This window comes from Staurois parvus, unplaced genomic scaffold (genome assembly GCF_062004578.1).
Source record: "Staurois parvus isolate SC_StPar_1 unplaced genomic scaffold, SC_StPar_1.0 ptg000730l, whole genome shotgun sequence".
NCBI lineage: Eukaryota > Metazoa > Chordata > Amphibia > Anura > Ranidae > Staurois > Staurois parvus.
The window spans coordinates 257,408-282,451 of NW_028318526.1; the positions used below are offsets into that span (position 1 = coordinate 257,408).

Below are 25,044 nucleotides of genomic sequence, written 5' to 3' on the forward strand. Positions count from 1 at the left end.
TTTTAACAGCGTATGATGAGCTTTACTTAGAACCACTGAGAGCTCCATCTAGTGGCTGATATACAGATCTCTGTATTTGACACAAAAAAACAACACAAAATCAAGCTGGTAAAAATGTGACATGATAGATGAACGTTTGTATTGTGATAATTAAAACTATGTGCTTACTGAAAATGAACAGTGATTTTAGCATTTAGCCCTGGTTCACACCAATGCGAGTTGTCATGCGGCTTGCAACGTCGAAGAAGCATGAAAAGTGGCATCCAATGTATGTTAATGGCCCCATTCTAATATCTGCGGCTCAGGTCGCAGCAACTCCAAAAAAGGTTCCTGCACTATTGTGACTTCATTGCGACACGCATTGAGATGCGTCATTGAAGTGGTAGCAAGTGGCATGCAGGGTGCACAGCATACTTAGTCGCACGACTTGGAGTTAGCATTGGTGTGAACTGGGGCTCAGAGTTTGTCATAAAGACATGATCAGATCTTTGAACAATCATCCATTTTCATATTGAAGGATCCCCCCATTGCTGCTTATGAGACAGTAATACAAAGGAGTTTGTTCATTTTTGTCTGATCAGCAGATATCATTAGTATACTGGTAGGAAAATTCCAGATCCTCCATTGATTACCAGCACCAACATAAAACAATCTTTCTCAATGTCTAATGGCCTTTAAAAAGGGAATTCAAACCAGTTACAGTGAGGTAAAAATGGTTACTGCTTCTCTTGACATTTACTGAGGCTTCCTCATTCAACTACCATAAAACAAAATCCTTGGGTACAATTCTTTACTCATAGCATGACAACAATGTGTGGACATGTCCGTGTTTGAAAATATGGCTCTAGCAATGTGAATCATCATGCCATGTTAAACAAATTTATGTTCATTGTCTTCAGGACTTTGTATTTTATCTGATAATCTGTACCTGTAGTTTAAGAAGGTCATCTGACACAGACCTCAAGTAATTATATGCATCTAATGGGAGGGGTCAAACATTGCTTATCCAGACTGTGCTTAAGATCTCTGTTTCTGAGACAGAAAACACAAAAAATAGAGGAATGGAGTTATTCCAGTTCTTTTTGAAAATTATCTCCATTAATTCCTTTGCTAAATTGCCTGCAGACAAGCAAAAGTCAATGTCCAGTGGTGTTCATAGCATTTCTGCTTAGCTTTATATTGTGAAGGTATTCATGCTGAAACACAAGTTTTATTTTATTCTTAATAGTTCACCATACGGATTTTCACCTAAATAAAAATACATTATGTTATTTAGGTCTGTTAAGGATTCTGTCAGTCATATACAATTTCTTAAATATAGAGCAGGGGTCTCCAAACTTTCTAAACAAAGGACTGGCTTACTGTCCATCAGACTTTAGGAGTGCTGGACTATGGCCAGTTAGAGAAAATGCCCCAATGTCAGTGGAAGTAGACAATGTCTCCAGCTTGGTGGTGAATGGAGGTAAAAAAAATATATAAAACGCCTGTGGTCAGCAAGAGGAAGAATAGTGCCCCATCATTGGTGTTAGTGGGAGGAATAGTGCCCCATCATTAGTGTCAGTGGGAGGAATAGTGCCCTATCATTGGTGTCAGTGGGAGAAATAGTGCCCTATCATTGGTGTCAGTGGGAGGAATAGTGCCCTATCATTGGTGTCAGTGGGAGGAATAGTGCCCTATCATTGGTGTCAGTGGGAGGAATAGTGCCCTATCATTGGTGTCAGTGGAAGGAACAGTGTCCCATCATTGGTGTCAACGGGAGGAATGGTGCCCCATCATTGGTGCCAGTGGGAGAATCAGTATCCCATCGCTGGTGTCAGTGGAAGGAATAGTACCCCATCATTGGTGTCAGTGGAAGGAATAGTGCCTCATCATTGGTGTCAGTGGAAGGAATAGTGCCTCATCATTGGTGTCTGTGGGAGGAATAGTGCCCCATCATTGGTGTCAGTGGAAGGAATAGTGCCTCATCATTGGTGTCTGTGGGAGGAATAGTGCCTCGTATCAGTGTGAGGAATAGTGCTCCAAGAGCTGCATACAGGCAAGCAAAGGGCTGCATTCGCCCATATGCCACAGTTTGGAGATTACTGGTATAGAGCACTGTGGCTAGTTCATAATGTCTGCATGTTTATTCTAATAAAACACATATTTTCAGAATTAATTATCTTCTCATATCATATACTTTTATTTTTACTCATACTTATACTTCTTTGCTTCCTTTGAACAGTCTCTGTTAAGGGTTGATGGGGGAATACAGCACTACTGTATTCTTCTGGCGGGGAGCCTTCCCTGCTGGCAGAATGCAGTGATTACTGCTGGTTGCTATAGCCACCGAAAGTGACTACATAAAATCCGATAGGCTGGTTGCACTGGCAGAACACGATGATTATTGCTGGCTGCTATAACCCCCCGATAGTAATCACATAAAATCCGACAGGCTGGTTGCACTGAAGTCGATCAATGGATCGACCTCAGTACAACCAGCCTGCCCATGGTGAATTGAATCCCAGCTGGTCCCTGCTGAACCAACCAAGACTTGATCCATCTATGGCCAGCTTTAGCCTTAGAATTAGCAATTTTCAATCCAGCCAATTGTTTAAAACATGGTCCTAGACCTCTGATTACAATTGGACGTGCAGACACAATCCAGAATTTGCAAGAGATCTTTGTCCAGAGTTTCAGCCTAATGAGTGTGTCTGTTATGTCTGTGAAGAAAGGAGGAGGATGGCAGACAAGGGAGACACATAGCTGTTGGTTTACCCTCAGTTAAAGAATGAATGTCCAGCAAGTTTTTTCAAACCTGCCTGATTGACATTTCTTTTCTAGGTTTAGTCAGACACAAATATCTGCTTTACCAGGGGTGATATTGTCATCTGATCTGTCCCAGTGCAGTTCAATCCGATGCCTCAGGTTAAAAACCTTTTCTGCTTTAGTTATAGATTTTTCCAGTCTCCTCTTGAACATGTTGATAAGGTTAGGTGCTCATGGGCATTCATGCTAGATATTTATCGTGAGCCTCAACAACCCATCAAGTTCTTAACATACCAATTCTGCACACTTGAAAGCATTTTGAGTAGCATTTGAGAAGCAGATCCTCTGGCTTTGTGAAATCAGATCCTTCATTCAACATTCTCTGGTAAACATTCCTACTACTTGCTAGTTCCAGTGGGAATGTTTGACAAGTGTTTACGTATTTTAGATGTGTCTGTAGCATCTTTTTCCCAGCATTCCCTGCAAGTCATGAAATATAAGATAAGTGGCTTCTTACTACTTAGAATACTTCTTGCTTTGAAAGAAAGAGGTTTCAGAAATGCTGATTTGCATATTTATTGCGTGTTTAGGAACACTAAGGAAACCTGTTCTGCTCGTCTGGAAAATGGTACAGGCATCTTCCAAGAATTTCATAGATAGTGGGCCTGATTCATATAAACTGCAGAGCAGAATGCAAGATCAAAATTAGAGCAGTCAGGCATAGCTAGCAATCAGAATTCTTGTTTAATTTTTCCAGAGTCCCTTTACGTAGTCATGATGCAAGATTCTAGCATGCAAATTTTAATGTTCTCCCAGGTGGACTGGGAGTCTGTACAGTGGAGTGCTCCAAGTCTTTGCATGCTGCAAGTGAATACTGAGCACTAACTGTTGCACTTGTGGTTTAAGACCCATTGGTGATCACATTTTGATAAATAAAGGTAATATTGTGTTATCTCCGCTTTCATAGAAAAAGATGTTTCATCTTCCTTTCATATCTGTGTAACACTACATTACGGAGCTAAGTTACATGCATGGGATGATCTTTTTTTTTTTTGTGGAAGTGGTGTTTTGATAGTATGTCTTTTTTTCAGATAACTAATGCTGCTTAGAACTTGACTCTGGTCAGCAGCTGAATTTTAGTGTGTTTTGGCTTTCCCCATATAACAGTCTGGAGCTATACTTATAGAGCCCCTGTGAATATACACACTGGCATGCAGGTTCACAAGCATGTAAAGGAAATGATTATTTAACTTAAGCACTTACCAAGTTTCTGTGTGTTTTACCAGATTATGTCTGTGTCTTGGATGTTGATCTCCTGGAGTTGGTCATTACAACATGGAAGGGGAACTCTTCCTCCAAGCTGGTATGTATCCAGAGAACAGAGAAATAGCCTAGATTATGGTCAGAAGCTGTTATACGTATTTACAAGATGTAGTTTCCCATAAATTGTAGCAGCCACCTTTACCTAGTCAAGTCAGCCATTCTGTGTGTTTTGTAAGTAAACCTATAGAAATAGTTTTTAGATATCAGCATAACATGCATACTTGGCCATAAAGGTTTCCAGTGATATGGCTGAAGTAGTAGATTTAAAGTATATGTGAACCCTTACCTTGTAAACCAACCCATTCAGATACAAATAGAAATACAAGACAAAACATTTGTCTGTGTATACATAAAAAAAACATTATAAATACATATTTTTTTTCTTTTTCTATAAGTGATCACATAACCTCTGTTCTTAGGTTTTGGGGCTTGGAGAGGTGGGGGTGGGGAATGTGTCAGCAGGAAGAGCAGAGAAACAGCAGGATAGTGATCCTCCCATTGAAAAGCTGTATGAGGAGTGGAGGGGGGCGCGGGGGGGAACAGACATGTCATCACAAGTCTGATCATTGGATTACAGTCAGGCTGTTCTCCCAGCACAGCAAGGAAACTGACCACGCTGGGATGGATGTACTGCCATGCCTAGCATGGCCAGTTTGCAATAAGAAAGGAGGGGGACTGGCAGGATTACTGGGCATTTTACACAAAGGAAGCAATACAGAGAACCAAATAATTTTTAATACAAATACATTTGTACAACTGACACATATCGAGTATGAAATGAACTTTAATTCAAGCTACTGCTATTCATGTTCAACACCATTATCACTTACAACTTTTAGTTTTAATATTGGTTCCTTGCCATTTCTGAATCCATGCTGTATGCCTAATTTTATACGGCTTAACTTTGCTTATTATAAATTTGAACCCAATTAAAGAGATCCAGTCACCAATGAAAATTTGTAATAATTTTAATATCCACTTTTGAATTGATATAATAGTGCTAGCCTTATCTCTTAGTAATTACTTTTTATTTATCTGTATTCTCTCCCTGTCGGTGCAGAAGTTAAAGTGGGTACACATGGATCGAAATTCAGCCGGTTGGAAAAGGGAAAAGTTGGAAAACTTTTGTTTGATCAGTGGTTGCTGCCAATAAAGTGCAGTGCTGATTAGTATATTCTGACAACAGAGGAGTCCCAGCTGTCAGAATACAATAGCCCACTGAACAAAAAAAAAAAACTAAGCATGTATACCCAGCTTTAGGCTGTAGGGCTTCCTGAGCTTTGTGCTGATAAAAGACATTTAAAAGACTGCCAACCAACAAACGTACTGTCAGGATAACATGAAAATAAGTAAACTCTTTGTTAACAGATTCTGAAGCCTGAACAGAATGTGGATTATCACCTCTGTCTTAGGCAGGAGATGAGTCAGTATTTGTAGAGGCCTTACAACCTGTCACTGTTCTATTAAAGTGGTTATAAAGGCTGAAGGTTATTTACCTTTATGCATTGTAATGAATACAGAACACATTGTATTGCTTATGTGCTTAGAAGTCTGAATCCCCTAAGCAGTGTCCACTCACTTCCACTCCATCAGTTTAAAAATTTTCAACAAACACAATTTGGATGTTACTGTCTGCCCCATGTTTACAATCTAATATTTTAAAAGTATATTTGCTCTTTAGTTTTATTTTTTGTGAAGATCTTTCTCTCATTTAGAAGTTGAAATTGTAGAAATTGATCTGTATTTTTTGTCTGCAGACTCAGCCTCTTTTTGAACTGCGCTGCTCCAACAACGTACTCCACATTCATACCTGTGCAGATTCCTGTGCTATGCTTGTCAACCTTATACAGTATGTGATGAATAATGGGGACCTGCACTGCCCCCCCAAACCTGAGCCACCGACAGAGATAGCAGGACAGAAACTGCAGGTACCAGATCAATAAGTAGATGCTTGCATTTGCAAATGATGACATTCTAGTTTTTAAATTTGTAATCCTTTGCTGATATTTCTGTTTAATCTTAACATTGTCTTCACATTCCTAAAGGAGACAATAATATAAAAATGAAGACTATCGTTGCGGACTTATTTTTTAATGGTGTGAGCTCTAGTCCAGTGAACCAGTAAAGTCAGAACTTCCAGCCTACATACATTTTTTAGTTCAGTGGCTCACTATGTATTGAAGCAAGAATGAGTGAGTGCAACAGTCCTTGTAGCTTTATTATACAGTGCATTTGCTGCTGCCATGTTTGTGTTCTGACAGTTTTCCATGCAATAAAAAGTGTGCCAGAACCAATATGACCATTTTTAATAGATTTTGTTTAATCAGCTTGCAGTCCATAGTTTCTATCCATGCAGAAATTGAAAAGAAGCCCCACAAACTTACCCCCTCTAAACCTAGTCCCAAGCAGGTAACAAGTATTTGTTACACTGACAGAACTGTTCAATCCACATGCATATGTAAACCCTAAATGAATGTTATCAACAGTAACAATACATTATATAGGTAGTAGCCGACACCAAGATCTCAGCTCAGAAGAGATTTTGATGCTGATAGTTACAACTCTTGATGAGGGAAGGCCAGGCTTGCTGGGGGTTAGTCAGTGTTAAGGATTAGATAGTTTAGGGTTAACTTTAAAAAAAAAAACCTATATATGTTTGTGTGTATATATATATATATATATATATATATAGTATCATTGGATTTAGGTGTTCCAATCACCTCCATGGCCACAGTTGTATAAAATCAAGCACCTAGGCATGCAGACTGCTTCTACAAACATTTGTGAAAGAATGGGTCGCTCTCAGGAGCTTAGTGATTTCAGGCATGGTACCGTGACAGGTTGCCATGTATGCAAAAAGTCTATTCATGAAATTTCCTTGCTACTAAATATTCCACGATCAACTGTTAGTGGTAATTTAACAAAGTAGAAGCAACTGAGAACAACAGCTCATAAAAAGGCCACGTAAAATGAGTCAATAGCTAAAGTCCTCCGAACTTCGTGTGGCCTTCAGATTAGCACAACAAAAGTGCGTAGAGAGCTTTATGGAATGGGTTTCCATGACCGAGCAGCTGCATCCAAGCCTTATATCACCAAGTGCAATGCAAAGCGTTGGATGCAGTGGTGTAAAGCACGCCGCCACTGGACTCTAGAGCAGTGGAGACGTGTTCTCTGGAGTGACGAATTATGCTTCTCTGTTTGGCAATACGTTGGACGTGTCTGGGTTTAGCGGTTGCCAGAAGAACGGTACTTGCCTGACTTCATTGTGCCAAGTGTAAAATTTAGAGGAGGGGGGATTATGGTGTGGGGTTCTTTTTCAGGGATTGGGCTTGGCTCCTTAGTTCCAGTAAAGGGAACTCTTAAGGCATTGGCATACGTAGACATTTTGGACAATTTCATGCTCCCAACTTTGAGGGAACAGTTTTGGGATGGCCCTTCCTGTTCTAACATGCCTGCGCACAAGTGCACAAAGCAAGGTCCATAAAGACATGGATGAGCGAATCTGAAGTGGTGGAACTTGACTAGCCTGCACAAAGTCCTGACCTCAACCTGATAGAACACCTTTGGGATGAACTAGAGCGGAGACTGCGAGCCAGGCCTTCTCATCCAACATCAGTGCTTGGCCTTACAAATGCTGTTCTGGGAGAACGGTCAAACATTCCTATAGACACACTCCTAAACCTTGTGGACAGCCTTCCCAGAAGTGTTGAAGCTGTTATAGCTGCAGAGGGTGGGCCAACTCAATATTGACCCCTACGGACTAAGACTGAGATGCCATTAAAGTTAATGTGCGTGTAAAGGCAGGTGTCCCAATACTTTTGGCAATATAGTGTGTGTGTTTGTGTATACAGTATCTCACTGAAGTGAGTATACCCCTCACATTTTTGTAAATATTTTATTATATCTTTTCATATGACAACACTTAAGAATTGACACTTTGCTACAATGTAAAGTAGTGAGTGTACAGCTTGTATAATAGTGTAAATTTGCTGTCCCCTCAAAATAACTCAACACACAGCCATTAATGTCTAAACCGCCTGCAAGTGAGTACACCCCTAAGTGAAAATGTCCAAATTGGGCACAAAGTGTCAATATTTTGTGTGGCCACCATTATTTTCCAGCAGTGCTTCAACCCTCTTGGGCATGGAATTCACCAGAGCTTCACAGGTTGCCACTGAAGTCCTCTTCCACTCCTCCATGATGACATCACGTAGCTGGTGGATGTTAGAGACCTTGCGCTCCTCCACCTGCTGTTTGAGGATGCCCCACAGATGCTCAATAGCATTTAGGTCTGGAGACATGCTTGACCAGTCCATCACCCTCCGCTTCTTTAGCAAGGCAGCGGTCATCTTGGAGGTATGTTTGGGGTTGTTAGCATGTTGGAATAATGCCCTGCGGCCCAGTCTCTGAAGGGAGGGGATCATGCTCTGCTTCAGTATGTCACAGTACATGTTGGCATTCATGGTTCCCTCAATGAACTGTAGCTCCCCAGTGCCGGCAGCACTCATGCAGCCCCAGACCATGACATTCCCACCACCATGCTTGACTGTAGGCAAGACAGGTTGCTGCCACACACGCTTGACACCATCTGAACCAAATACATTTATCTTGGTCTCATCAGACCACAGGACATGGTTCCAGTAATCCATGTCCTTAGTCTGCTTGTCTTCAGCAAACTGTTTGCAGGCTTTCTTGTGCATCATCTTTAGAAGAGGCTTCCTTCTGGGACGACAGCCATGCAGACCAATTTGATGTAGTGTGCGGCTTATGGTCTGAGTAATGACAGGCTGACCCCCCCACCCCTTCAACCTCTGCAGCAATGCTGGCAGCACTCATACGTCTATTTCCCAAAGACAACCTCTGGATATGATGCTGAGCACTCACCTTCTTTGGTCGACCATGGCGAGCCCTGTTCTGAGTGAAGCCTGTCTTGTTAAACTGTTGTATGGTCTTGGCCACCGTGCTGCAGCTCAGTTTCAGGGTCTTGGTAATCTTTTTATAGCCTAGGCCATCTTTTTGTAGAGCAACAATTCTGTTTTTCAGATCCTCAGAGAGTTCTTTGCTATGAGGTGCCTTGTTGAACTTCTAGTAACCAGTATGAGAGAGTGAGAACAATAACACCAAATTTAACACACCTGCTCCCCATTCACACCTGAGTCCTTGTAACACTTATGTCATGTGACACCGGGGAGGGAAAATGGCTAATTGGGCCCAATTTGGACATTTTCACTTAGGGGTGTACTCACTTTTGTTGCCAGCGGTTTAAACATTAATGGACTTTATTTGATCAAAGCTGAAGTTAGAAGCTGATTGGCTACCATGCACAGCTGCAAAAGATTCTGTGCTCCAGTTTTAGTAAATCTCCCCCATGGACTCAAAATAAGGCTTTCTTGGGTAAACCTATTCAGTGAAGTTAATTGCTGGACTAGGAGAGTTACTAGCCAGCAGCAGCTGTGTGAGCAATCCTAATAAGCAGAAATGTTTTTTGTTTTTTTTTTGTGGAATAAAGTGGTGTTTGATGCAGGTATTTAAGAATACTCCAGTTAAATGTCTTTATTAGAACTTTTATTGAGGTGAACCTTACATGCAGTTGTGTTTTCTTTTATTGGAAGCACTGATCTGTCTCAATTACATAGTTCTCTGGAGCCAGATTTGTTGGAGATTTTCCTGAAATGACCAAGTGTCTGTAATATTTTGTGTATGATTCTGTGTGGCCTGATTATGTGCATTTATCTTTTTATTGGAAAGGAAATAATATTGCACAACTTTAACAAGTACCTCCTTGCGGTTGTCTTTTTAGTAAATGTTATTTTTGGAGAGCATCGGACTCTATGTTGAATTAGAACTTGTATATCTCTACATTGTGAACTCTAGTTCCTTAAAGTCCTGTAATACGTATTTGAACATGGTAGTACTTTTGCTGCCAGTTTCACTGTCATAATATACTGTTCATCACCACCCAAGATAAATCATGCTTGGAGTTTATGGTCAATATTAGGGCTTAAGTTCATATTGTGCAAACCCATCCCCTAATAATTACCATAACCACCAGACACAATTTCTACTTTAGTAGATGTAAATCCAATGACTTAAATCACACACAATCTTTAACATGGTAATATAATTTTAGAGGCCATTTTCAGTTCGTTTTTAATCTACATCCCAGGATAATACTTCTCTGCCCAGCACACTTCAGCTTTTTTTCTAGTGTTCTAGGAGAATGGATGTCTTTTTTTTCAGCTCTGCTGATTAAAGTCTAACCACTCTTTGGGATCCTTTTTTTTTTTTTCTTCAGTTTTATGTTTTTAGACTCTTCTTCCATTGGCTTCATTCAAGGTTCCTCTTTACATTGCTGCTTTATCTGGACTCTACATTCAAACTGGCCTCTCCTAAGCCTGACTTTGGAGTGTTGAACTGGACATGTGGGGCTAGCCTGAAATGTGACCTTGGACTTCTGGACTCTGTATTGCTGCATTCCTAACCAGACCTTTGTGTACTTATAAAATTCATCCCTGGAATGGCTTCAGATCCAGAGCCATTGCAGTACCTCAGTACTTGCCCTGTCTCTGAAGACTCATTCTGTTGAGTTGGCTGATCGGGCTGAAACAACAAGAGCTGCCACACTAATTGCACCATCGGTACTTTCTTCTGCTAGTTTAATAGGTAATGCTGAGGGACTGCATGCTGATGCCATCTGCTGTCATGCGCACGTTTCAGGCTCTCTGACCCACCATTCTGCATAGAGGAATGCTCATCTAGCTACTGCTGCCGCTTCTCTGAGCAAAAGCACCATGTGTAACTCTGATCTCTGGTCTGCTCCTACTGCCTGCCTACAGTGACCTGGTCACTTACAGTCATCTAATCCTTTTTACTAGCTGCCGGGGTTTGTGAGTAACTGAAGCCTTGCCCACTCTTTGGGGCTAGTTGCCACACTGCCATGCTGTCACAGCATATCTGTACATAGATACAGAGGGGACAGTCTAGCTGCTGCAGGTGACTCCAGCATGTACTCTACTAATGGTTCCAGGGGTGTGTTTTTGGTATTCTCTGAAGGCAACAACACCTGTAATCTGGAAGACAGCAATTCCCTAGTTATAGGAACTACAATACTGAGGTCTTCCTCAACTCTGTTGGGTGAGGTGGAGTGCCCTACCCTGTAGTCTGGGGCTGCTACTGTAGTCACTCAAGACTTTGTAGCCAAATTATTAAAATTTCTCATGGATACTGACCGCAGTGGCTCACTCTATGCATGCTCCAGCATTTGATGCTGTGTGTACTACTCTGTATTTGCAGGATCAGCTTGCTGTCTCCAGCCTTGGGTCAGAGTCCCTACAGCTGAATCTGAATTCCTGTGTTCCTCAGTGGGTGAGACAGAAAATAGGAGTTTTGTGCTCGCTGTAAAATCCTTTTCTTGAAGTCCATTGAAAGATGCAGGTCCTGAATTCCTGTGTCCCTCAATGAACTCTAAAGAAAAGGATTTAACAGCTGAGTACAAAAATCATATTTTATTTGTTTGCTTTACTGTTGGGGCATAGGTTGTCAGCGGGACAGCAGGTGAGGGTAAATCTCTCTAACGGAGTTCCCGATAACCATAGAATCCTCACTAAATGCTGCAGAAACCCCAAAACAACTGTTAGTTTTCAGAATCCAATAACATACTGAAATATTTTCTTACAGTTCAAGTACTACTTACGTAGATTACAATAGCTATATATTACATTGCTTATCCATTCTGTTTATAATCACTTTTTCATATATTTTGTTCACCATATATTTTGTTATTAAATTTTTTTTTTTCAATTTACCATTTGTTAATAGTTTTTTACTCCACTTTAGGATTTTTTTTTTTTTTGCTATGTTTTATTGAAAAACACCACATTTATCAAGTGGAGTCAATGGAGTTTGAAAAAACAGTTTGCACGATTAGTATGACTCTTGGATAGTGGTGATCTAAATGATTTCTAATACATGATCTCCCTCTTCCTGTTTTTGTTCTAGTCCAGCAGCTGTGTTCACTATTTTTTTTTAAAGTACGCCATGTTTATCCAAATCTATAAAAGACCAGCCCACTGTTTTTTTACACTAATTATCTGCCTAAAATTGTAATAATTGTGACAATTGGCATACACACTGCCAAAAATGGCATAGGTAAGGGCATTTAAAATTGAATACACAACTCCTTCTAAATAGAACTTGAACCTCACTGATCTATAGGAAAGCTTAGGATGTGTAAAGGAGATTTTTACAAAAATGTGATGCTGCATGTATTTCTGCCTGTATAAACTCCGCTTATGTAGGTTATCATCTTGTGCTCCGTTTGAGTTACCTGAGTTTGTGACAGATTTATTTTAAAGTTTGCTGCATTTCTATTTCAGCTGTAGTAGTTTTTGTCAAGGAGGTTCCGAAAAGTTGCAAAATTGCTGATGCTTGCCAAAGATTTCTTATGTTGTGAAATGTCCCTAACATTTAACCCTGATTTGAAATTCAACATTTAACTTAAACCCTAAAATAATGCCTGAAACCTTATGTGCACCCTAACATTTACCTATAAAAATACATTAAAGCAGTATTTAACCCAAAAGCAAAACATTCATAAATTGCAGGTTACCAATCTTGAAATGTGGCTTCTGCATTTGTTTTCTTTTTTTTAGGTCTATTTCTTTTTATTTACCTTTCCTAAGGTGTCTCCACTCTGGTCGGAGTAGAAACATCAACACCTGTGTTAGATGCATTTGCAAAATTTAGATGGACCTTACTAGCCTTTTGAGATCAAGGTTTTACGTCCATTATTAAAAACTGACCATTGAAAGCACTGCTATAAGTGTTAAATAATTGATCTCTACCCTCTAACTGCCACTTTTACTGGATAGCTTGGTATGCTAAAGGAAGTTGAAAAATAACAGGCTTACTGGCTGGATCAATAAGTAAAAATAAAGGGAAAAAAGCCTGACAAAAATAAAACGAATGCAGCTATTTCTCCTAAGAACCATTAAGCTTCAATATAACAAATTTTTGTTTTGGGGTTTATTGCCCTTTTAAAGCAGAACTCCTGGCAGAAACATTTTTCTATGTTGCTGCTGGTACTCTCCTACCTTGATCAGACATGTTCTCCATTTGTTTCCTCAGGCTGTAAGAGGAATAGATTGTGCATTATTTAAATCACAGGGTTCCTTCCCTGTGATTTCCTTTCTGTAAGATCGGTGACTGCTGTCCCCTTTTTCACCACAGCCATTGGTCTTGTGTAACTTACCCGCTGTGGTTCTGTGACAGTGTAAAGGACAGGTCTTGGGTGTGTCAGACTCCCAGTCTGTACTTCCCACTCATAAGCATCACAACACAGCTCTGCCCTCAGCTCAAACCCTTTTCCTAACCCCACCTCCAGCAAGCTTAGCCCCCACCCCACCCTCAGCACCACCCCAGCTCCACCTGCACTCCCTCCTATGACTTCCTGCTTCTTCCATTGCACCATGGGAAGTGTAGTTCTTTAAACCCCCATGGTTGTGATGTGTGGCAATACAGAAAGTCTGCTTCTCAGTGGAAGCAGGAATATTTTCTCTAGCAAGATGATATCACAGGATCCTAAAAATCAAGGATTACAAAAAAAGTAAGATATATTGATTTAAGCTTTGAGTGTTTTTAGCTGATGGAGAGAGGATTTGAAAATTATAAACTTGTAGAATCCTGGAGTTCAGCTTTAACCTTTGCTCCTTATAGCAACATTGTTGTGAAATGTAAATTGGGATAAGAAATGTACCTGCAAAAGAGTGTAAATCCTTACCTCTCTCTTCTTCATCTTCTGCAGGTACATCTCTTTGCCATTTTGAATTTCATACAGGGTCACTTCAATGAACCTGACCCTAAAACCTAACCTTACAGCGATTGTAAAGGTTTCAACAAACATGTCATACAGTGGGGCAAAAAAGGATTTAGTCAGCCACCAATTGTGCAAGTTCTCCCACTTAAAAAGATGAGCGAGGCCTGTAATTGGCATCATAGGTAGATCTCAACTATGAGAGACAAAATGAGAAAAAAAATCCAGACAATCACATTGGCTGATTTGGAAAGAATTTATTTGCAAATTATGGTGGAAAATAAGTATTTGGTCAATATCAAAAGTTCATCTCAATACTTTGTTATATATCCTTTGTTGGCAATGACAGAGGTCAAACGTTTCCTGTAAGTCTTCACAAGGTTGGCACACACTGTTGCTGGTATGTTGGCCCATTCCTCCATGCAGATCTCCTCTAGAGCAGTGATGTTTTGGGGCTGTCGCTGGGCAACACGGACTTTCAACTCCCTCCAAAGGTTTTCTATGGGGTTGAGATCTGGATACTGGCTAGGCCACTCCAGGACCTTGAAATGCTTCTTACGAAGCCACTCCTTCGTCGCCCAGGCGGTATGTTTGGGATCATTGTCATGTTGGAAGACCCAGCCACGTTTCATCTTCAATGCCCTTGCTGATGGAAGGAGGTTTGCACTCAAAGTCTCACTATACATGGCCCCATACATTCTGCCCTGTACATGGATCAGTCGCCCTGGTCCCTTTGCGGAGAAACAGCCCCAAAGCATGATGTTGCCACCCCCATGCTTCACAGTAGGTATGGTGTTCTTTGGATGCAGCTCAGCATTCTCTCTCCTCCAAACACGACGAGTTGGGTTTCTACCAAACAGTTCTATTTTGGTTTCATCTGACCATATGACATTCTCCCAGTCCTCTTCTGGATCATCCAAATGCTCTCTAGCAAACTTCAGACGGGCCTGGACATGTACTGGCTTAAGCAGGGGGACACGTCTGGCACTGCAGGATCTAAGTCCCTGGTGGCGTAGTGTGTTACTGATAGTAGCCTTTGTTACGTTGGTCCCAGCTCTCTGCAGGTCATTCACTAGGTCCCCCTGTGTGGTCCTGTGATTTTTGCTCACCGTTCTTGTGATCATTTTGACCCCACGGGGTGAGATCTTGCGTGGAGCCCCAGATCGAGGGAGATTATCAGTGGTCTTGTATGTCTTCCATTTTCTAATTATTGCTCCCACAGTTGATTTGTTCACACCAAGCTGCTTGCCTATTGCAGATTCAGTCTTCCCAGCCTGGTGCAGGTCTACAGTTTTGTTTCTGGTGTCCTTCGACAGCTCTTTGGTCTTCACCATAGTGGAGTTTGGAGTGTGACTGTTTGAGGTTGTGAACAGGTGTCTTTTATACAACAAGTTCAAACAGGTGCCATTGATACAGGTAATGAGTGCAGGACAGAGGAGCCTCTTAAAGAAGAAGGTACAGGTCTGTGAGAGCCAGAAATCTTGCTTGTTTGTAGGTGACCAAATACTTATTTTCCACCATAATTTGCAAATAAATTCTCTCCAAATCAGCCAATGTGATTGTCTGGATTTTTTTTCTCATTTTGTCTCTCATAGTTGAGGTCTACCTATGATGCCAATTACAGGCCTTGCTCATCTTTTTAAGTGGGAGAACTTGCACAATTGGTGGCTGACTAAATACTTTTTTGCCCTACTGTACCTGCTCTGTGCAATGGTTTTGCACAGAGCAGCACCAATCCTCCTCTTCCAGGATCCCCCGCAGGTGCTCTCTGCTGTTTCCCCCTGCAAAGTGCCCCCATAGCAAGACGCTTGGGGCCTTGTGTGTTTTTTACCTTAATGCATAGAAGGTAAAAACTTTCTACCTTTAGAACCACTTTAAACAAGCCCTTGATAAACCACCAAAACCTAATCATTACCTATTCCTTAATTCTTAACATCCTTACCCCAACCATTGAGCCCCAGGGGAGCTCCTAACACTTATCTACCCCCCAAAAGAAAACCAATCCTAACTCCTCCAACACTAACATAAATCTGGCCCCAACGTTAAAATAACAGTTTATCCTGTATACTAAACTTGTACAAGAGCAACCGCACCAAATTATCTCAGCTTTGTGTTGATAACTTCATTACATTCCTAATGTAATGCTTCCTGGCATTCCTAAGCTGGTTAGTACCTTCCACATTTTATTCTCAGTCTTTATCCTGTTTTGTGTTGTGATGCAGCAACAAAACCTCATGTAACCTTAGATAATAACAAGCTCTTTGATAGGTGTCCAGATGAAGAGTGAGCTAACTCCCAAATTCCATACTGTGATGTTTTGAGGCCTCAACCTCCTGTGTTTTGGCACTGATCACCCAAACACTTCCTTTCAAGCAGTATAATTTAAGTGTTATAAACACACTGACATTTAAGGCTCTCTGTTCTGTGCACGAGGAATTACTTTCTGTCATTAGTGGACTGCTGCAGCTCTGGCACAAATATTATATCATTTAAAGTTTAAGCCAGGTTTCACAAGGTATAAAGGATACAGATTTGTGCAGCTCTCTACTTTGTGCAGGCCATAGACGGGTCGTTTATCGACCGAATTTTCGTCCGCACGAAAAAGCGTACGATATGCAGGCTGTTAGTGGGGCCAGCCCATCAGCCGTTTTTCGCAGATTTATTTATTTATGTATTTATTTTTATCGGTCATGCTGGAAAATCCACGAAAAACGGCCATTTTTCGTGGACATTGGTGGCAGCATCTGCAACGGCACCGACCGATTTTTCGTTTATCGGCCGACAATTCGGCCGATAAACAGCTCGTCTATGGCCTGCATTAGACTTGTGTAGTCCCTGTACGGCAATGCCGAGTGGAAGAGGATGAAGCAGCACAGGGAGCCTATCAGTTCATGTGTTCATAGCTGATATGCTGTAAGAGGAGAAAGTAGAGTAACAGAAGGGTGAACTAAACACTGTGTTGCTTCTACTTCTCTGTCCAGTCATGGGCTGGGGGTGGGCCTATGACAGCCTGGGCTTAGAGGAAGTGCGTTGAATGATGCTGACTTTCATTGCACCTGTTAAGACAGAAGACATCTAGTGGCAGAAATTAGTACTCTGTAGGAGCTCAGCTTTAAGTATATAAGGAATAAAACTCCAATATTCTATTTGTGTTCTGCCGGTGCCTTCTTATATGGCATCATGGGATATAAAATGTATAGTGTCAATCATTAAATATTATATAAACTCCTAAAAGGAATCTAACTTCCATCTCTATCCTCTTTGAATTATTTTAACTCACTTCCAATAATTGGGACAGGATGGTCTCCCTTTAGTATCAGAGGCAGTAAAAAAAATGACAGAAGCTTTAATATTTTCCCTATTTACAAAAGAAGAGTTTTTAATGGTGTCTTTGTTCATTTTCACTCATTTATAAGTGACACTAAAACAGGAGGCAAAGTTGAATCTTCTCAATGTGGACACAGCAATGAAATCCTGACTCTCAATGTGGACACAGCAATGAAATCCTGACAAATGTTCAAACCTTTCTCCACTCTATGAAAAACTAAAAAAAGTTTAAGAAGTATAAAATAATAACATGCTAAGGCTCATTTGTTATCAATCTGTTCAGTTTTTCTGCTTTACTTGATTTCCTCAATCATGGCATGAGGTCTTCCAAAGTGATAAGTCACACCCCTCGATCAAATTGCTGTTCTACTGTTCAGGGGGGACATCAAACTGTAATAAAAATATATTTTTGCATGAAGCTATATAGGCTCCCAGGATACAGGGGAGGCAGGTCCGTGAACAGCCAAAACAGTGTTCTGCCTAGACTAATGGCCTAAGAAAAATTGACAAACACCTGTACTTGGGAAGGTAAAAGTGGGCAGAATCAAGATCCGTGAGAATTTAAACCCTATGTGTACTGGCACCATTATCTTTTAGCTATCGGATTTATATTGGATTAACGTGGTGTCGTTGTATATCCTATTGGGAACATTTATTTGTAAAATCTGCAAGAAAGATATTTCTGTACCAACAAGCAAAAATTCTACCTGTGTTCTTTTGCTGCAATTTGTTAGATAATTGCCAGTGAGTGATAATTGGTGGTATTATAAATGAGACTCGAAGGGGTTGGCCTACTAAAGGCAAATCGGCTGTTTACTCTACAAGGGAAGTTGCACTTTGCAAAAGGATAGATTGCTTGTGCATGATTGGATGATTTAAGTCAGCAGAGCTTCTCCTCATTCACTCATGTAACTTTTGAAGAATGTGAACTGCCTGTTAGCCTTTAGTAAATCAACCCCAACAAGTTCAGGAGATGGAGATCTAGTAATAACTATTTGTACAGAGAGCATTGCTGCACAATTAGATTACAATAACTCATTTGTCAATTTTTCTTTATTTAAGTAACAAATATGTTTCACATTGTACAGAGCTTCTCTGAACCTCCTCTTCTCAGATCCCTTGCCAGCGCTCTCGATTTATCTTCTCAGCGCACCCCCATAGGAAGCCACTTCCTATGGTGGTGCACCTGTGGGATCGCTCCACTCTGGGCTGTGTGCATCTATAGACACACACGGTGCTGTTTGGCCCTTGGCCCCTGCTTCCTCCTCATAAGATTTGATTGACAGCAGCAGAAGCCAATGGCTCCCGCTGTTCTCAATGAGCCCTGTGAGGTGAGGAAGAGAGAGCAGCGCTTCTGCAATCAAGAACAGCTCTGGATCGCGATAGGACTCAGGTAAGTATATAGGGTGGTGATGGGGCAATATAACCAATGGGACATTTTTTACCTTAATACAAGGAATATAATTGTGGTTCATCTTTGTCCATGGACTTTGATTTTATGATATATCCCTAAAGTGGTTGTAAACACTTACATATTCTTAGTGAAGTGACTACCCTCAGGTGACACAGATTAAACAAATCCTCCTACATAAGTTGTACCTGTTAATCTGAAGCCATCTCTTCTGTACAGTCTTTTACCTTGTAGAGTTTACTTAACATTTTTGAGCTTCTAGAGGCAGGGGGTGGGGATCTGATGTCACACACTGCACAGCTCAGAGAGGAAAGCTGAGTGTAATATGAGATGTAGTGGAGGGACTGGACACACCCCAATCTTCACAATCTCATAGGGAAACATGCACACCTGAGGCTTTCAATCACAGGCTGTGGGCTCCCTCCCTGTCCCCCTCAATTACTTGGAGTTGGCCCAACCTGTCACAGATGACTCATGCAAATAGCAGAGGAACAAGACTGGAAACAGAAATCACATTGTGTGCTTGGGACTGAGGCAAGTACACACCATAGATGGATATGCTTTGTTCATTTTTCATGGCAGTGATTTAAAACCACTTTATTGTGGGTTATAGTGATTGTCAGCTGTGTTTAAAATTGTTACAATTAAACAACTGCATTAATTGTCACAGTTAAATATTAATTACAATTTTTAGATGGTGTAGACGGAGGAGTCACCCCGCTTACAAATGGAGAGAGGGGAGCAGCAGCAGAACTGTTCCAGTAGCTTGAATGGGATGAGAGAACGGACGCTGCTCACAACCGACCCAGGGAGTCAGACATGTAAAGGTATATGGGATGGCCTCAGCCACCGCTCTAGCCACGCCCTCTAAGAGGGCTTGGCTAGAGTGGTGGCAGAGGGCATGACTAGAGTGGTGGCTGAGGCCATCCCATATACCTCACATGTCTCACTCCCGGGGTCAGTTTTGAGTGGCGTCTGTTCTTTCATTTTATTTTTTAGATGCTGCCATTTCCCTCAGTTATGGCAAGGTAAAGTGGTGCAAAAGAGCTGAAAAACTTTGAAAGGAAAGCCATTTTAAAAGGTACAAAAGAAACAAAAATAAATGACTAATTACTCTTAATCACAGTGCTCTACCAACATGTAAATGGATTTGGTGTTTTAATTAAAACATGTATACATTTATGCAAGCTTTGGCCAGATGCTGCATGTCTTATGACTTATGAGGTGTGGTGTACACAGGATTTGGGTCATAGAGAGGGGGTATGTCTACAAATCATATGCTTCTGTTTGATACTCCAAATAACTTGCCTTACATGGCCCAATGGGAGAGGATCCTTTCTGCTGATATTGGCATGAGACACTGGTACAAGTGTTATCGTTTTCTTTCCGAAGGATATTCTATGTCTCTTTGATTGAAGCAAATATTGGTGTTAACTAGGTGGTACCCGGTTCCTTCCTGCCTGGAAAGACTGTACCCAAGCTCTCTTTTCCTTTGTGCTTGCAGGGTTGTACCTTGTGAGACGCAATGTAGCACAGTTGAATGCCCTAGACCTCAAGGGTTCTGGAATGAGATTTTTTTTACCAATACAGCAACACCCCCAAACTGCTTTACTTACTGAACCCATCAAAGATATACCCCTTGTTCGCAAAGTGTTAGTAAGCCCAGAACCCTCCATTCACTATATCTGGTCTCCCACAGTATACACAACATGGAAATGCAATTATTTTAGTAAATATAAACTGCTAATTACCTTTTCTCATAAGCAGTCAGAGCAGTCTTGTCACTTCTATCAGTGTCCAGCTGAGCACTGGTTAAAGCTTGTAGGAGGCGTTTTCATACTGTTTTGACTGTGCTATGAGACTGCATAACCCCTGACCCTCTGTCCGGACAGTGCTGATTGGCCCTGTGCTGATCACATTCATCATCCCAAAGAAAAAAAAACTCGATACACACTAAACTGAGCTTGTGCAGAGTGATTCCTAGAACTCTCTACTGTCAGCAGATGGATTGGGGAAAGTAGATAGGGAGGGTGGAGAAGGCAGGATCAAACGGCCTTTTTACACAATGTGGATGATTAACCCCTTAGGTTCCTTAGTGAGTATAACAAGCATGCTTTACAGCATATACAGACTGATTTTACTGTTGTTGGTTTAGTAACACTTTAAGTGAAGCATAGGATATCATGGATTATGACCAATGAAAAGATAGCGTGTAAAATGCACGATACTAAAAAAACAGTTTGAGACGGTGAGGGAAACGTGAGCCCAGTGTTATGCATATTCTGCTAATTATTTAGCCAAATACAGGTGTGGCTAACTGCTGGTTGCTATATCTGAAACATTTTCTTTTTCTTTTTTTCCTCCCCCTTTTTCTGATGTTCAGGATCTGACTCTTTCTGGTCATGGGGTGCGGTATTATTTCTATGCCTATGGTAATGTTCATGATGTCATTTTTCTACATATCTGTTACCTATTAGATATTTATTTCACCCTTATAGTAGCTTTTGGTGTTTTGAATAGTACTTTCCAGTGGCTTATTTTTGATGATCTGGCTATAGCTACCTTATGACCTCTTCTGCCTTGTATAACTTTTTTCTGTATGTTCTGTATATTTTGTCCAATAAAAATACTGAATGTATAAATGTAGTAAGCTTTAAATAGGATGGTATGGCCTGCCTGACCAAATCTGGTTATATGATCTCACAGTGAAATAAAAAATGCTAAACATCAATTTACATTATATCAATAAATATAGCAAGTGCTGATTTGACGGATTATGACAATCGCTATGGTTAAGTTTATGGTTCTCATAAATATTATAAGACCTGTGCCTGCTATATTCATTGATGTAATGTAAACTAATGTTCAGCATGTTCTTATGCAAGTGTGTCGATCTGTAACTATATTTGATCAGTAAGCACAAGTATCAGCGGGCTTTTGTGCACTTCAGTGCTGCTTCTCTATCCATACAAGTCTACTGGAATGCAAAAGCAGCTGACAATGAAATTCTGAAGGCTGTCAGAAGTGTCTCAAACTGATGTCAAAACCTGTTGACATTGACTCTTACACTTTTATACATCTTCCTAAATTAATCAGTATTTATTTAACATGCTACATTAATGCATGTTGGGTGAGTGCTGTGGTTATAAATGAATTGCAACCATTTAGGAGATTTTTGGGGGGTTGTATCTGAAAGCAGCTGCCCTTTTGCCAATTTACTGTCTAGCCCTGGAAAGGTTTTTTTGATTGTAAAATAAAATATGCCTTATAGGGAAGTACTGGGAAAAAAACCCTGAAAGTTTTATCCTAAGGCTTCATGTACACGAGCGAATAAAGGGGAGAGAACAATGTTCTTGGACAACTTGCCAGCCAGCTAACAACCGAATTAACCTGTCTAACAGTATGCGTTTATAACAGGGGTTTAGTTAGCACACATTTGCAAATACATACGTAAGCCACAGAGCCACGTCACAGCACCCTGATAATCTGTGGTCCTAACTCTACAATTTGAGAGTCTCCATAGTAGAGGCACATGCATTTAATGGATAGATCAAGGGCAGGTGAACCTGAGGGAGCCCACCCCTCCTAAAGGCAAAGGAGTGCACAGTACCACAGCATGTAGCACAATGGCAGCCAGGGTCCTAGTGCACCCACGTACCAAAACTCCAACATGTTAGCAAGCTGGCTGGCAAGTTGTCCAAGAACATTGTTCTCTCCCCTTTATTCACTATGTGATGCCTGTTTATGTGTCCTTGCTTCATAAGCCAGTTATAGACTTGGGGAGGTTGGCCATTTTTATTTGCTTATTTATTTTCATGTACACGAGCAGCTGCTAAACTTGAGTTTAGGAGCTTTTGGCATTTTTTTGCCATAGCTCCTAAACTCAACTCCTTAACCACTTGCCTACAGGTCACTTATACCCCCTTCCTGCCCAGGCCAATTTTCAGCTTTCAGCACTGTCACACTTTGAATGACAATTGCGTGGTCATGCAACACTGTACCAATATGAAGTGTTTATAATTTTTTGAGACAAATAGAGCTTTCTTTTGGTGGTATTTAATCACCTCTGGGGTTTTTATTGTTTGCTAAACAAACCAAAAACCACTGACAATTTTGAAAAAAAAATAAAAAGCTTTTTTCTTAGTTTTTGTTATAAAATTTTGTAAATCAGTGATTTTTTTCCTTCACTGATGTGCGCTAATGAGGCTGCACTGGTAGGCTGCACTGATGGACACTGGTAGGTGGCACTGATGGGGAGCCACTGGTAGGTGGCACTGATGGGCATTGACAGGCATCACTGATGGGCACTGAAAGGCAGCACTCATACATGGCACTGAGAGGCAGCACTGACTGGCACTGATAGGTGGCACTGACTGGCACTGTTAGGTGGCACTGATAGGCAGCACTGATAGGCATTGATAGGCGGCGCTGATGCACACTGATAGGCAGCACTGATAGGCGGCACTGATAGGTGGCACTGACTGGCACTGATTGGTAACACTGAAAGGCAGCTCAGATGGGCACTGATGTGGCATTGAGGTCAGGCTCAGGTATTTGGAGGAGGGTGGCGGGGGGATGTGCCACTGTTTAAAATAGGGGTCTCCAAACTATGGCCCTCCAGCTGTTGAGGTACTACAAGTCCCATCATGCCTCTGGGAGTCTTGCCTGTGGGTATCAGTCTTGCAAGGCCTCATGGGACTTGCAGCTCCTAAACACCTGAAGGGCCATAGTTTGGAAACCTCTAGTTTAAAAGGTTTTTAACCAAATGCCATAAAGGCATTAATGTAAATAACTTTTTACTTTTACAACCATTTAAACTTAATAAGTGACTAACTTAACTTTTCGTATTTGATTTTTTTTTTGACCTTTTAAAATGTATGTAAACTCCAACAATTTGGTCTCTTTTGGTCTGCAAATGCACAAAAGTGTTTTTTAAAACTTTTAAAGTGATTTTAAAGGTTCTTTTAAAAAAATAATAAGAGCAGCCCCGATCCTTCTCTTCTGGTATCCCCTGCTGGCGCTCTGGGCTACTCCTCTTCTCCATTTGCCACCATAAGAAGCTACTTGCTCAAGAAAAGTATACTGTAAGGATGGCTTCATGGAATGACAGGACACAGCATAATATGGAGACATAATCATGGTTCACTGTTATCACAGCTCTGAATAAAATATTGGCTGAAGCAAGGGTGATGTTTTCCTACATACTCCATTTATGAAAAGTGCCAGAATGCAGCTGCTGTGGTTGTAATGGGGGTTCTCATGTTTAAAGTAGCAACAAACCCTCCTCTTTTTCCACTTAAAGCTGAATTCCAGGAATTTTATTATACAGAATTTCTATAGCGCCAACAGTTTGTGCAGTGCTTTACAAAATGAAGGTAGACATAAAAGTTACAATACAATTTGGTATAAGAGGAAACCGAGGGCTCTTTTCGTTTGAGCTTGCAACCTAGGAGTTCAAAATGAAGGCATTCTATGAGTTAAGTACAAGGAGGTGCATGACATCTCCTGGACTTTTCTCTCTTATTTATATCTGACAGGTTTATAGGACTCCTGGCAAAGGGCTGTATTTCTGGAGCAAGGGTGATGTTTTCCTACATACTCCATTTAGGAAAAGTGCAGGAATGGAGCTGCTGTGTTTGTAATGGGGGGTCCTCATGTTTAAAGTAGCATTAAAACCTCCTGTTTTGACACTTAAAGCTGAATTCCAGGAATTCAACTCCTTTGTAAAAAGTGAAGACAACTCTATGAGTTAAGTACAAGTAGGTACATGGCATATCCTGGACTTATCTCTTTTATTTATAGCTGACAGGTTTATAGAACTGGAAAACTGCTGTATTCCTGGGAGCCCGACTCTGATCCTTCTGATCTCTGCATCTTCAATAGTAGAGTTGTTGCAGCTGCTATGCTTGCCTCTTTTTGCAAAAAAATGTGCATTTATTATTTTTGGTCAGACGGTGAGCTAAAGCTTTAATTGGCTTCTGTCTAAATTGGCCCTAGTATGTACACGTATGAATGTGGGTCAGGAACCTTAGATTGTAACCTCCTTGAGGGCAGAGACTGATCTGAGTGTGAAATATATGTGTAAAGCACTGTGCAAATTGACAGTGCTATATAAGTACCAATAATAATCATTGGTATTATCAGTGGCCAGTACTGTCTCAGGAGCTCCTTCCTGTAAATTACCATGTAGGAAAAGTTGGGGAGTGGTCTTCTGAGGTACATGGCTGTAGTCCTAGGTAGGTGCATGCTTGTATAGGTGGACCCAGGGGATCTTGGAAGGTCCTGGAGCCACCCTACAAATGGAAACCAAGAGGTATTTTTTTTTACAGAAAATGAAAAGCAAGAGTCTTGCAGAAGGCTGATACAAAACCTGTAAGTGCAGATGTATGCTGCTAAATATCATGGTTTGCATGTCTGGAATGGATGA

The 25,044-nt window shown here is 41.0% G+C and overlaps 1 protein-coding gene across 3 annotated transcripts in view; it reads left to right on the forward strand.

The window, feature by feature from the left end:
• The window catches only part of ATG2A (autophagy related 2A), a 140,945-nt gene that overhangs the window by 70,164 nt on the left and 45,737 nt on the right, over nt 1–25,044 (forward strand). For all 3 annotated transcript variants that reach the window (XM_089653957.1, XM_089653958.1, XM_089653959.1), the window contains exons 28-29: nt 4,032–4,108; nt 5,826–5,996. In XM_089653957.1, coding sequence (XP_089510083.1) covers nt 4,032–4,108; nt 5,826–5,996 — 248 coding nt within the window. The remainder of the gene's footprint in view (nt 1–4,031; nt 4,109–5,825; nt 5,997–25,044) is intronic.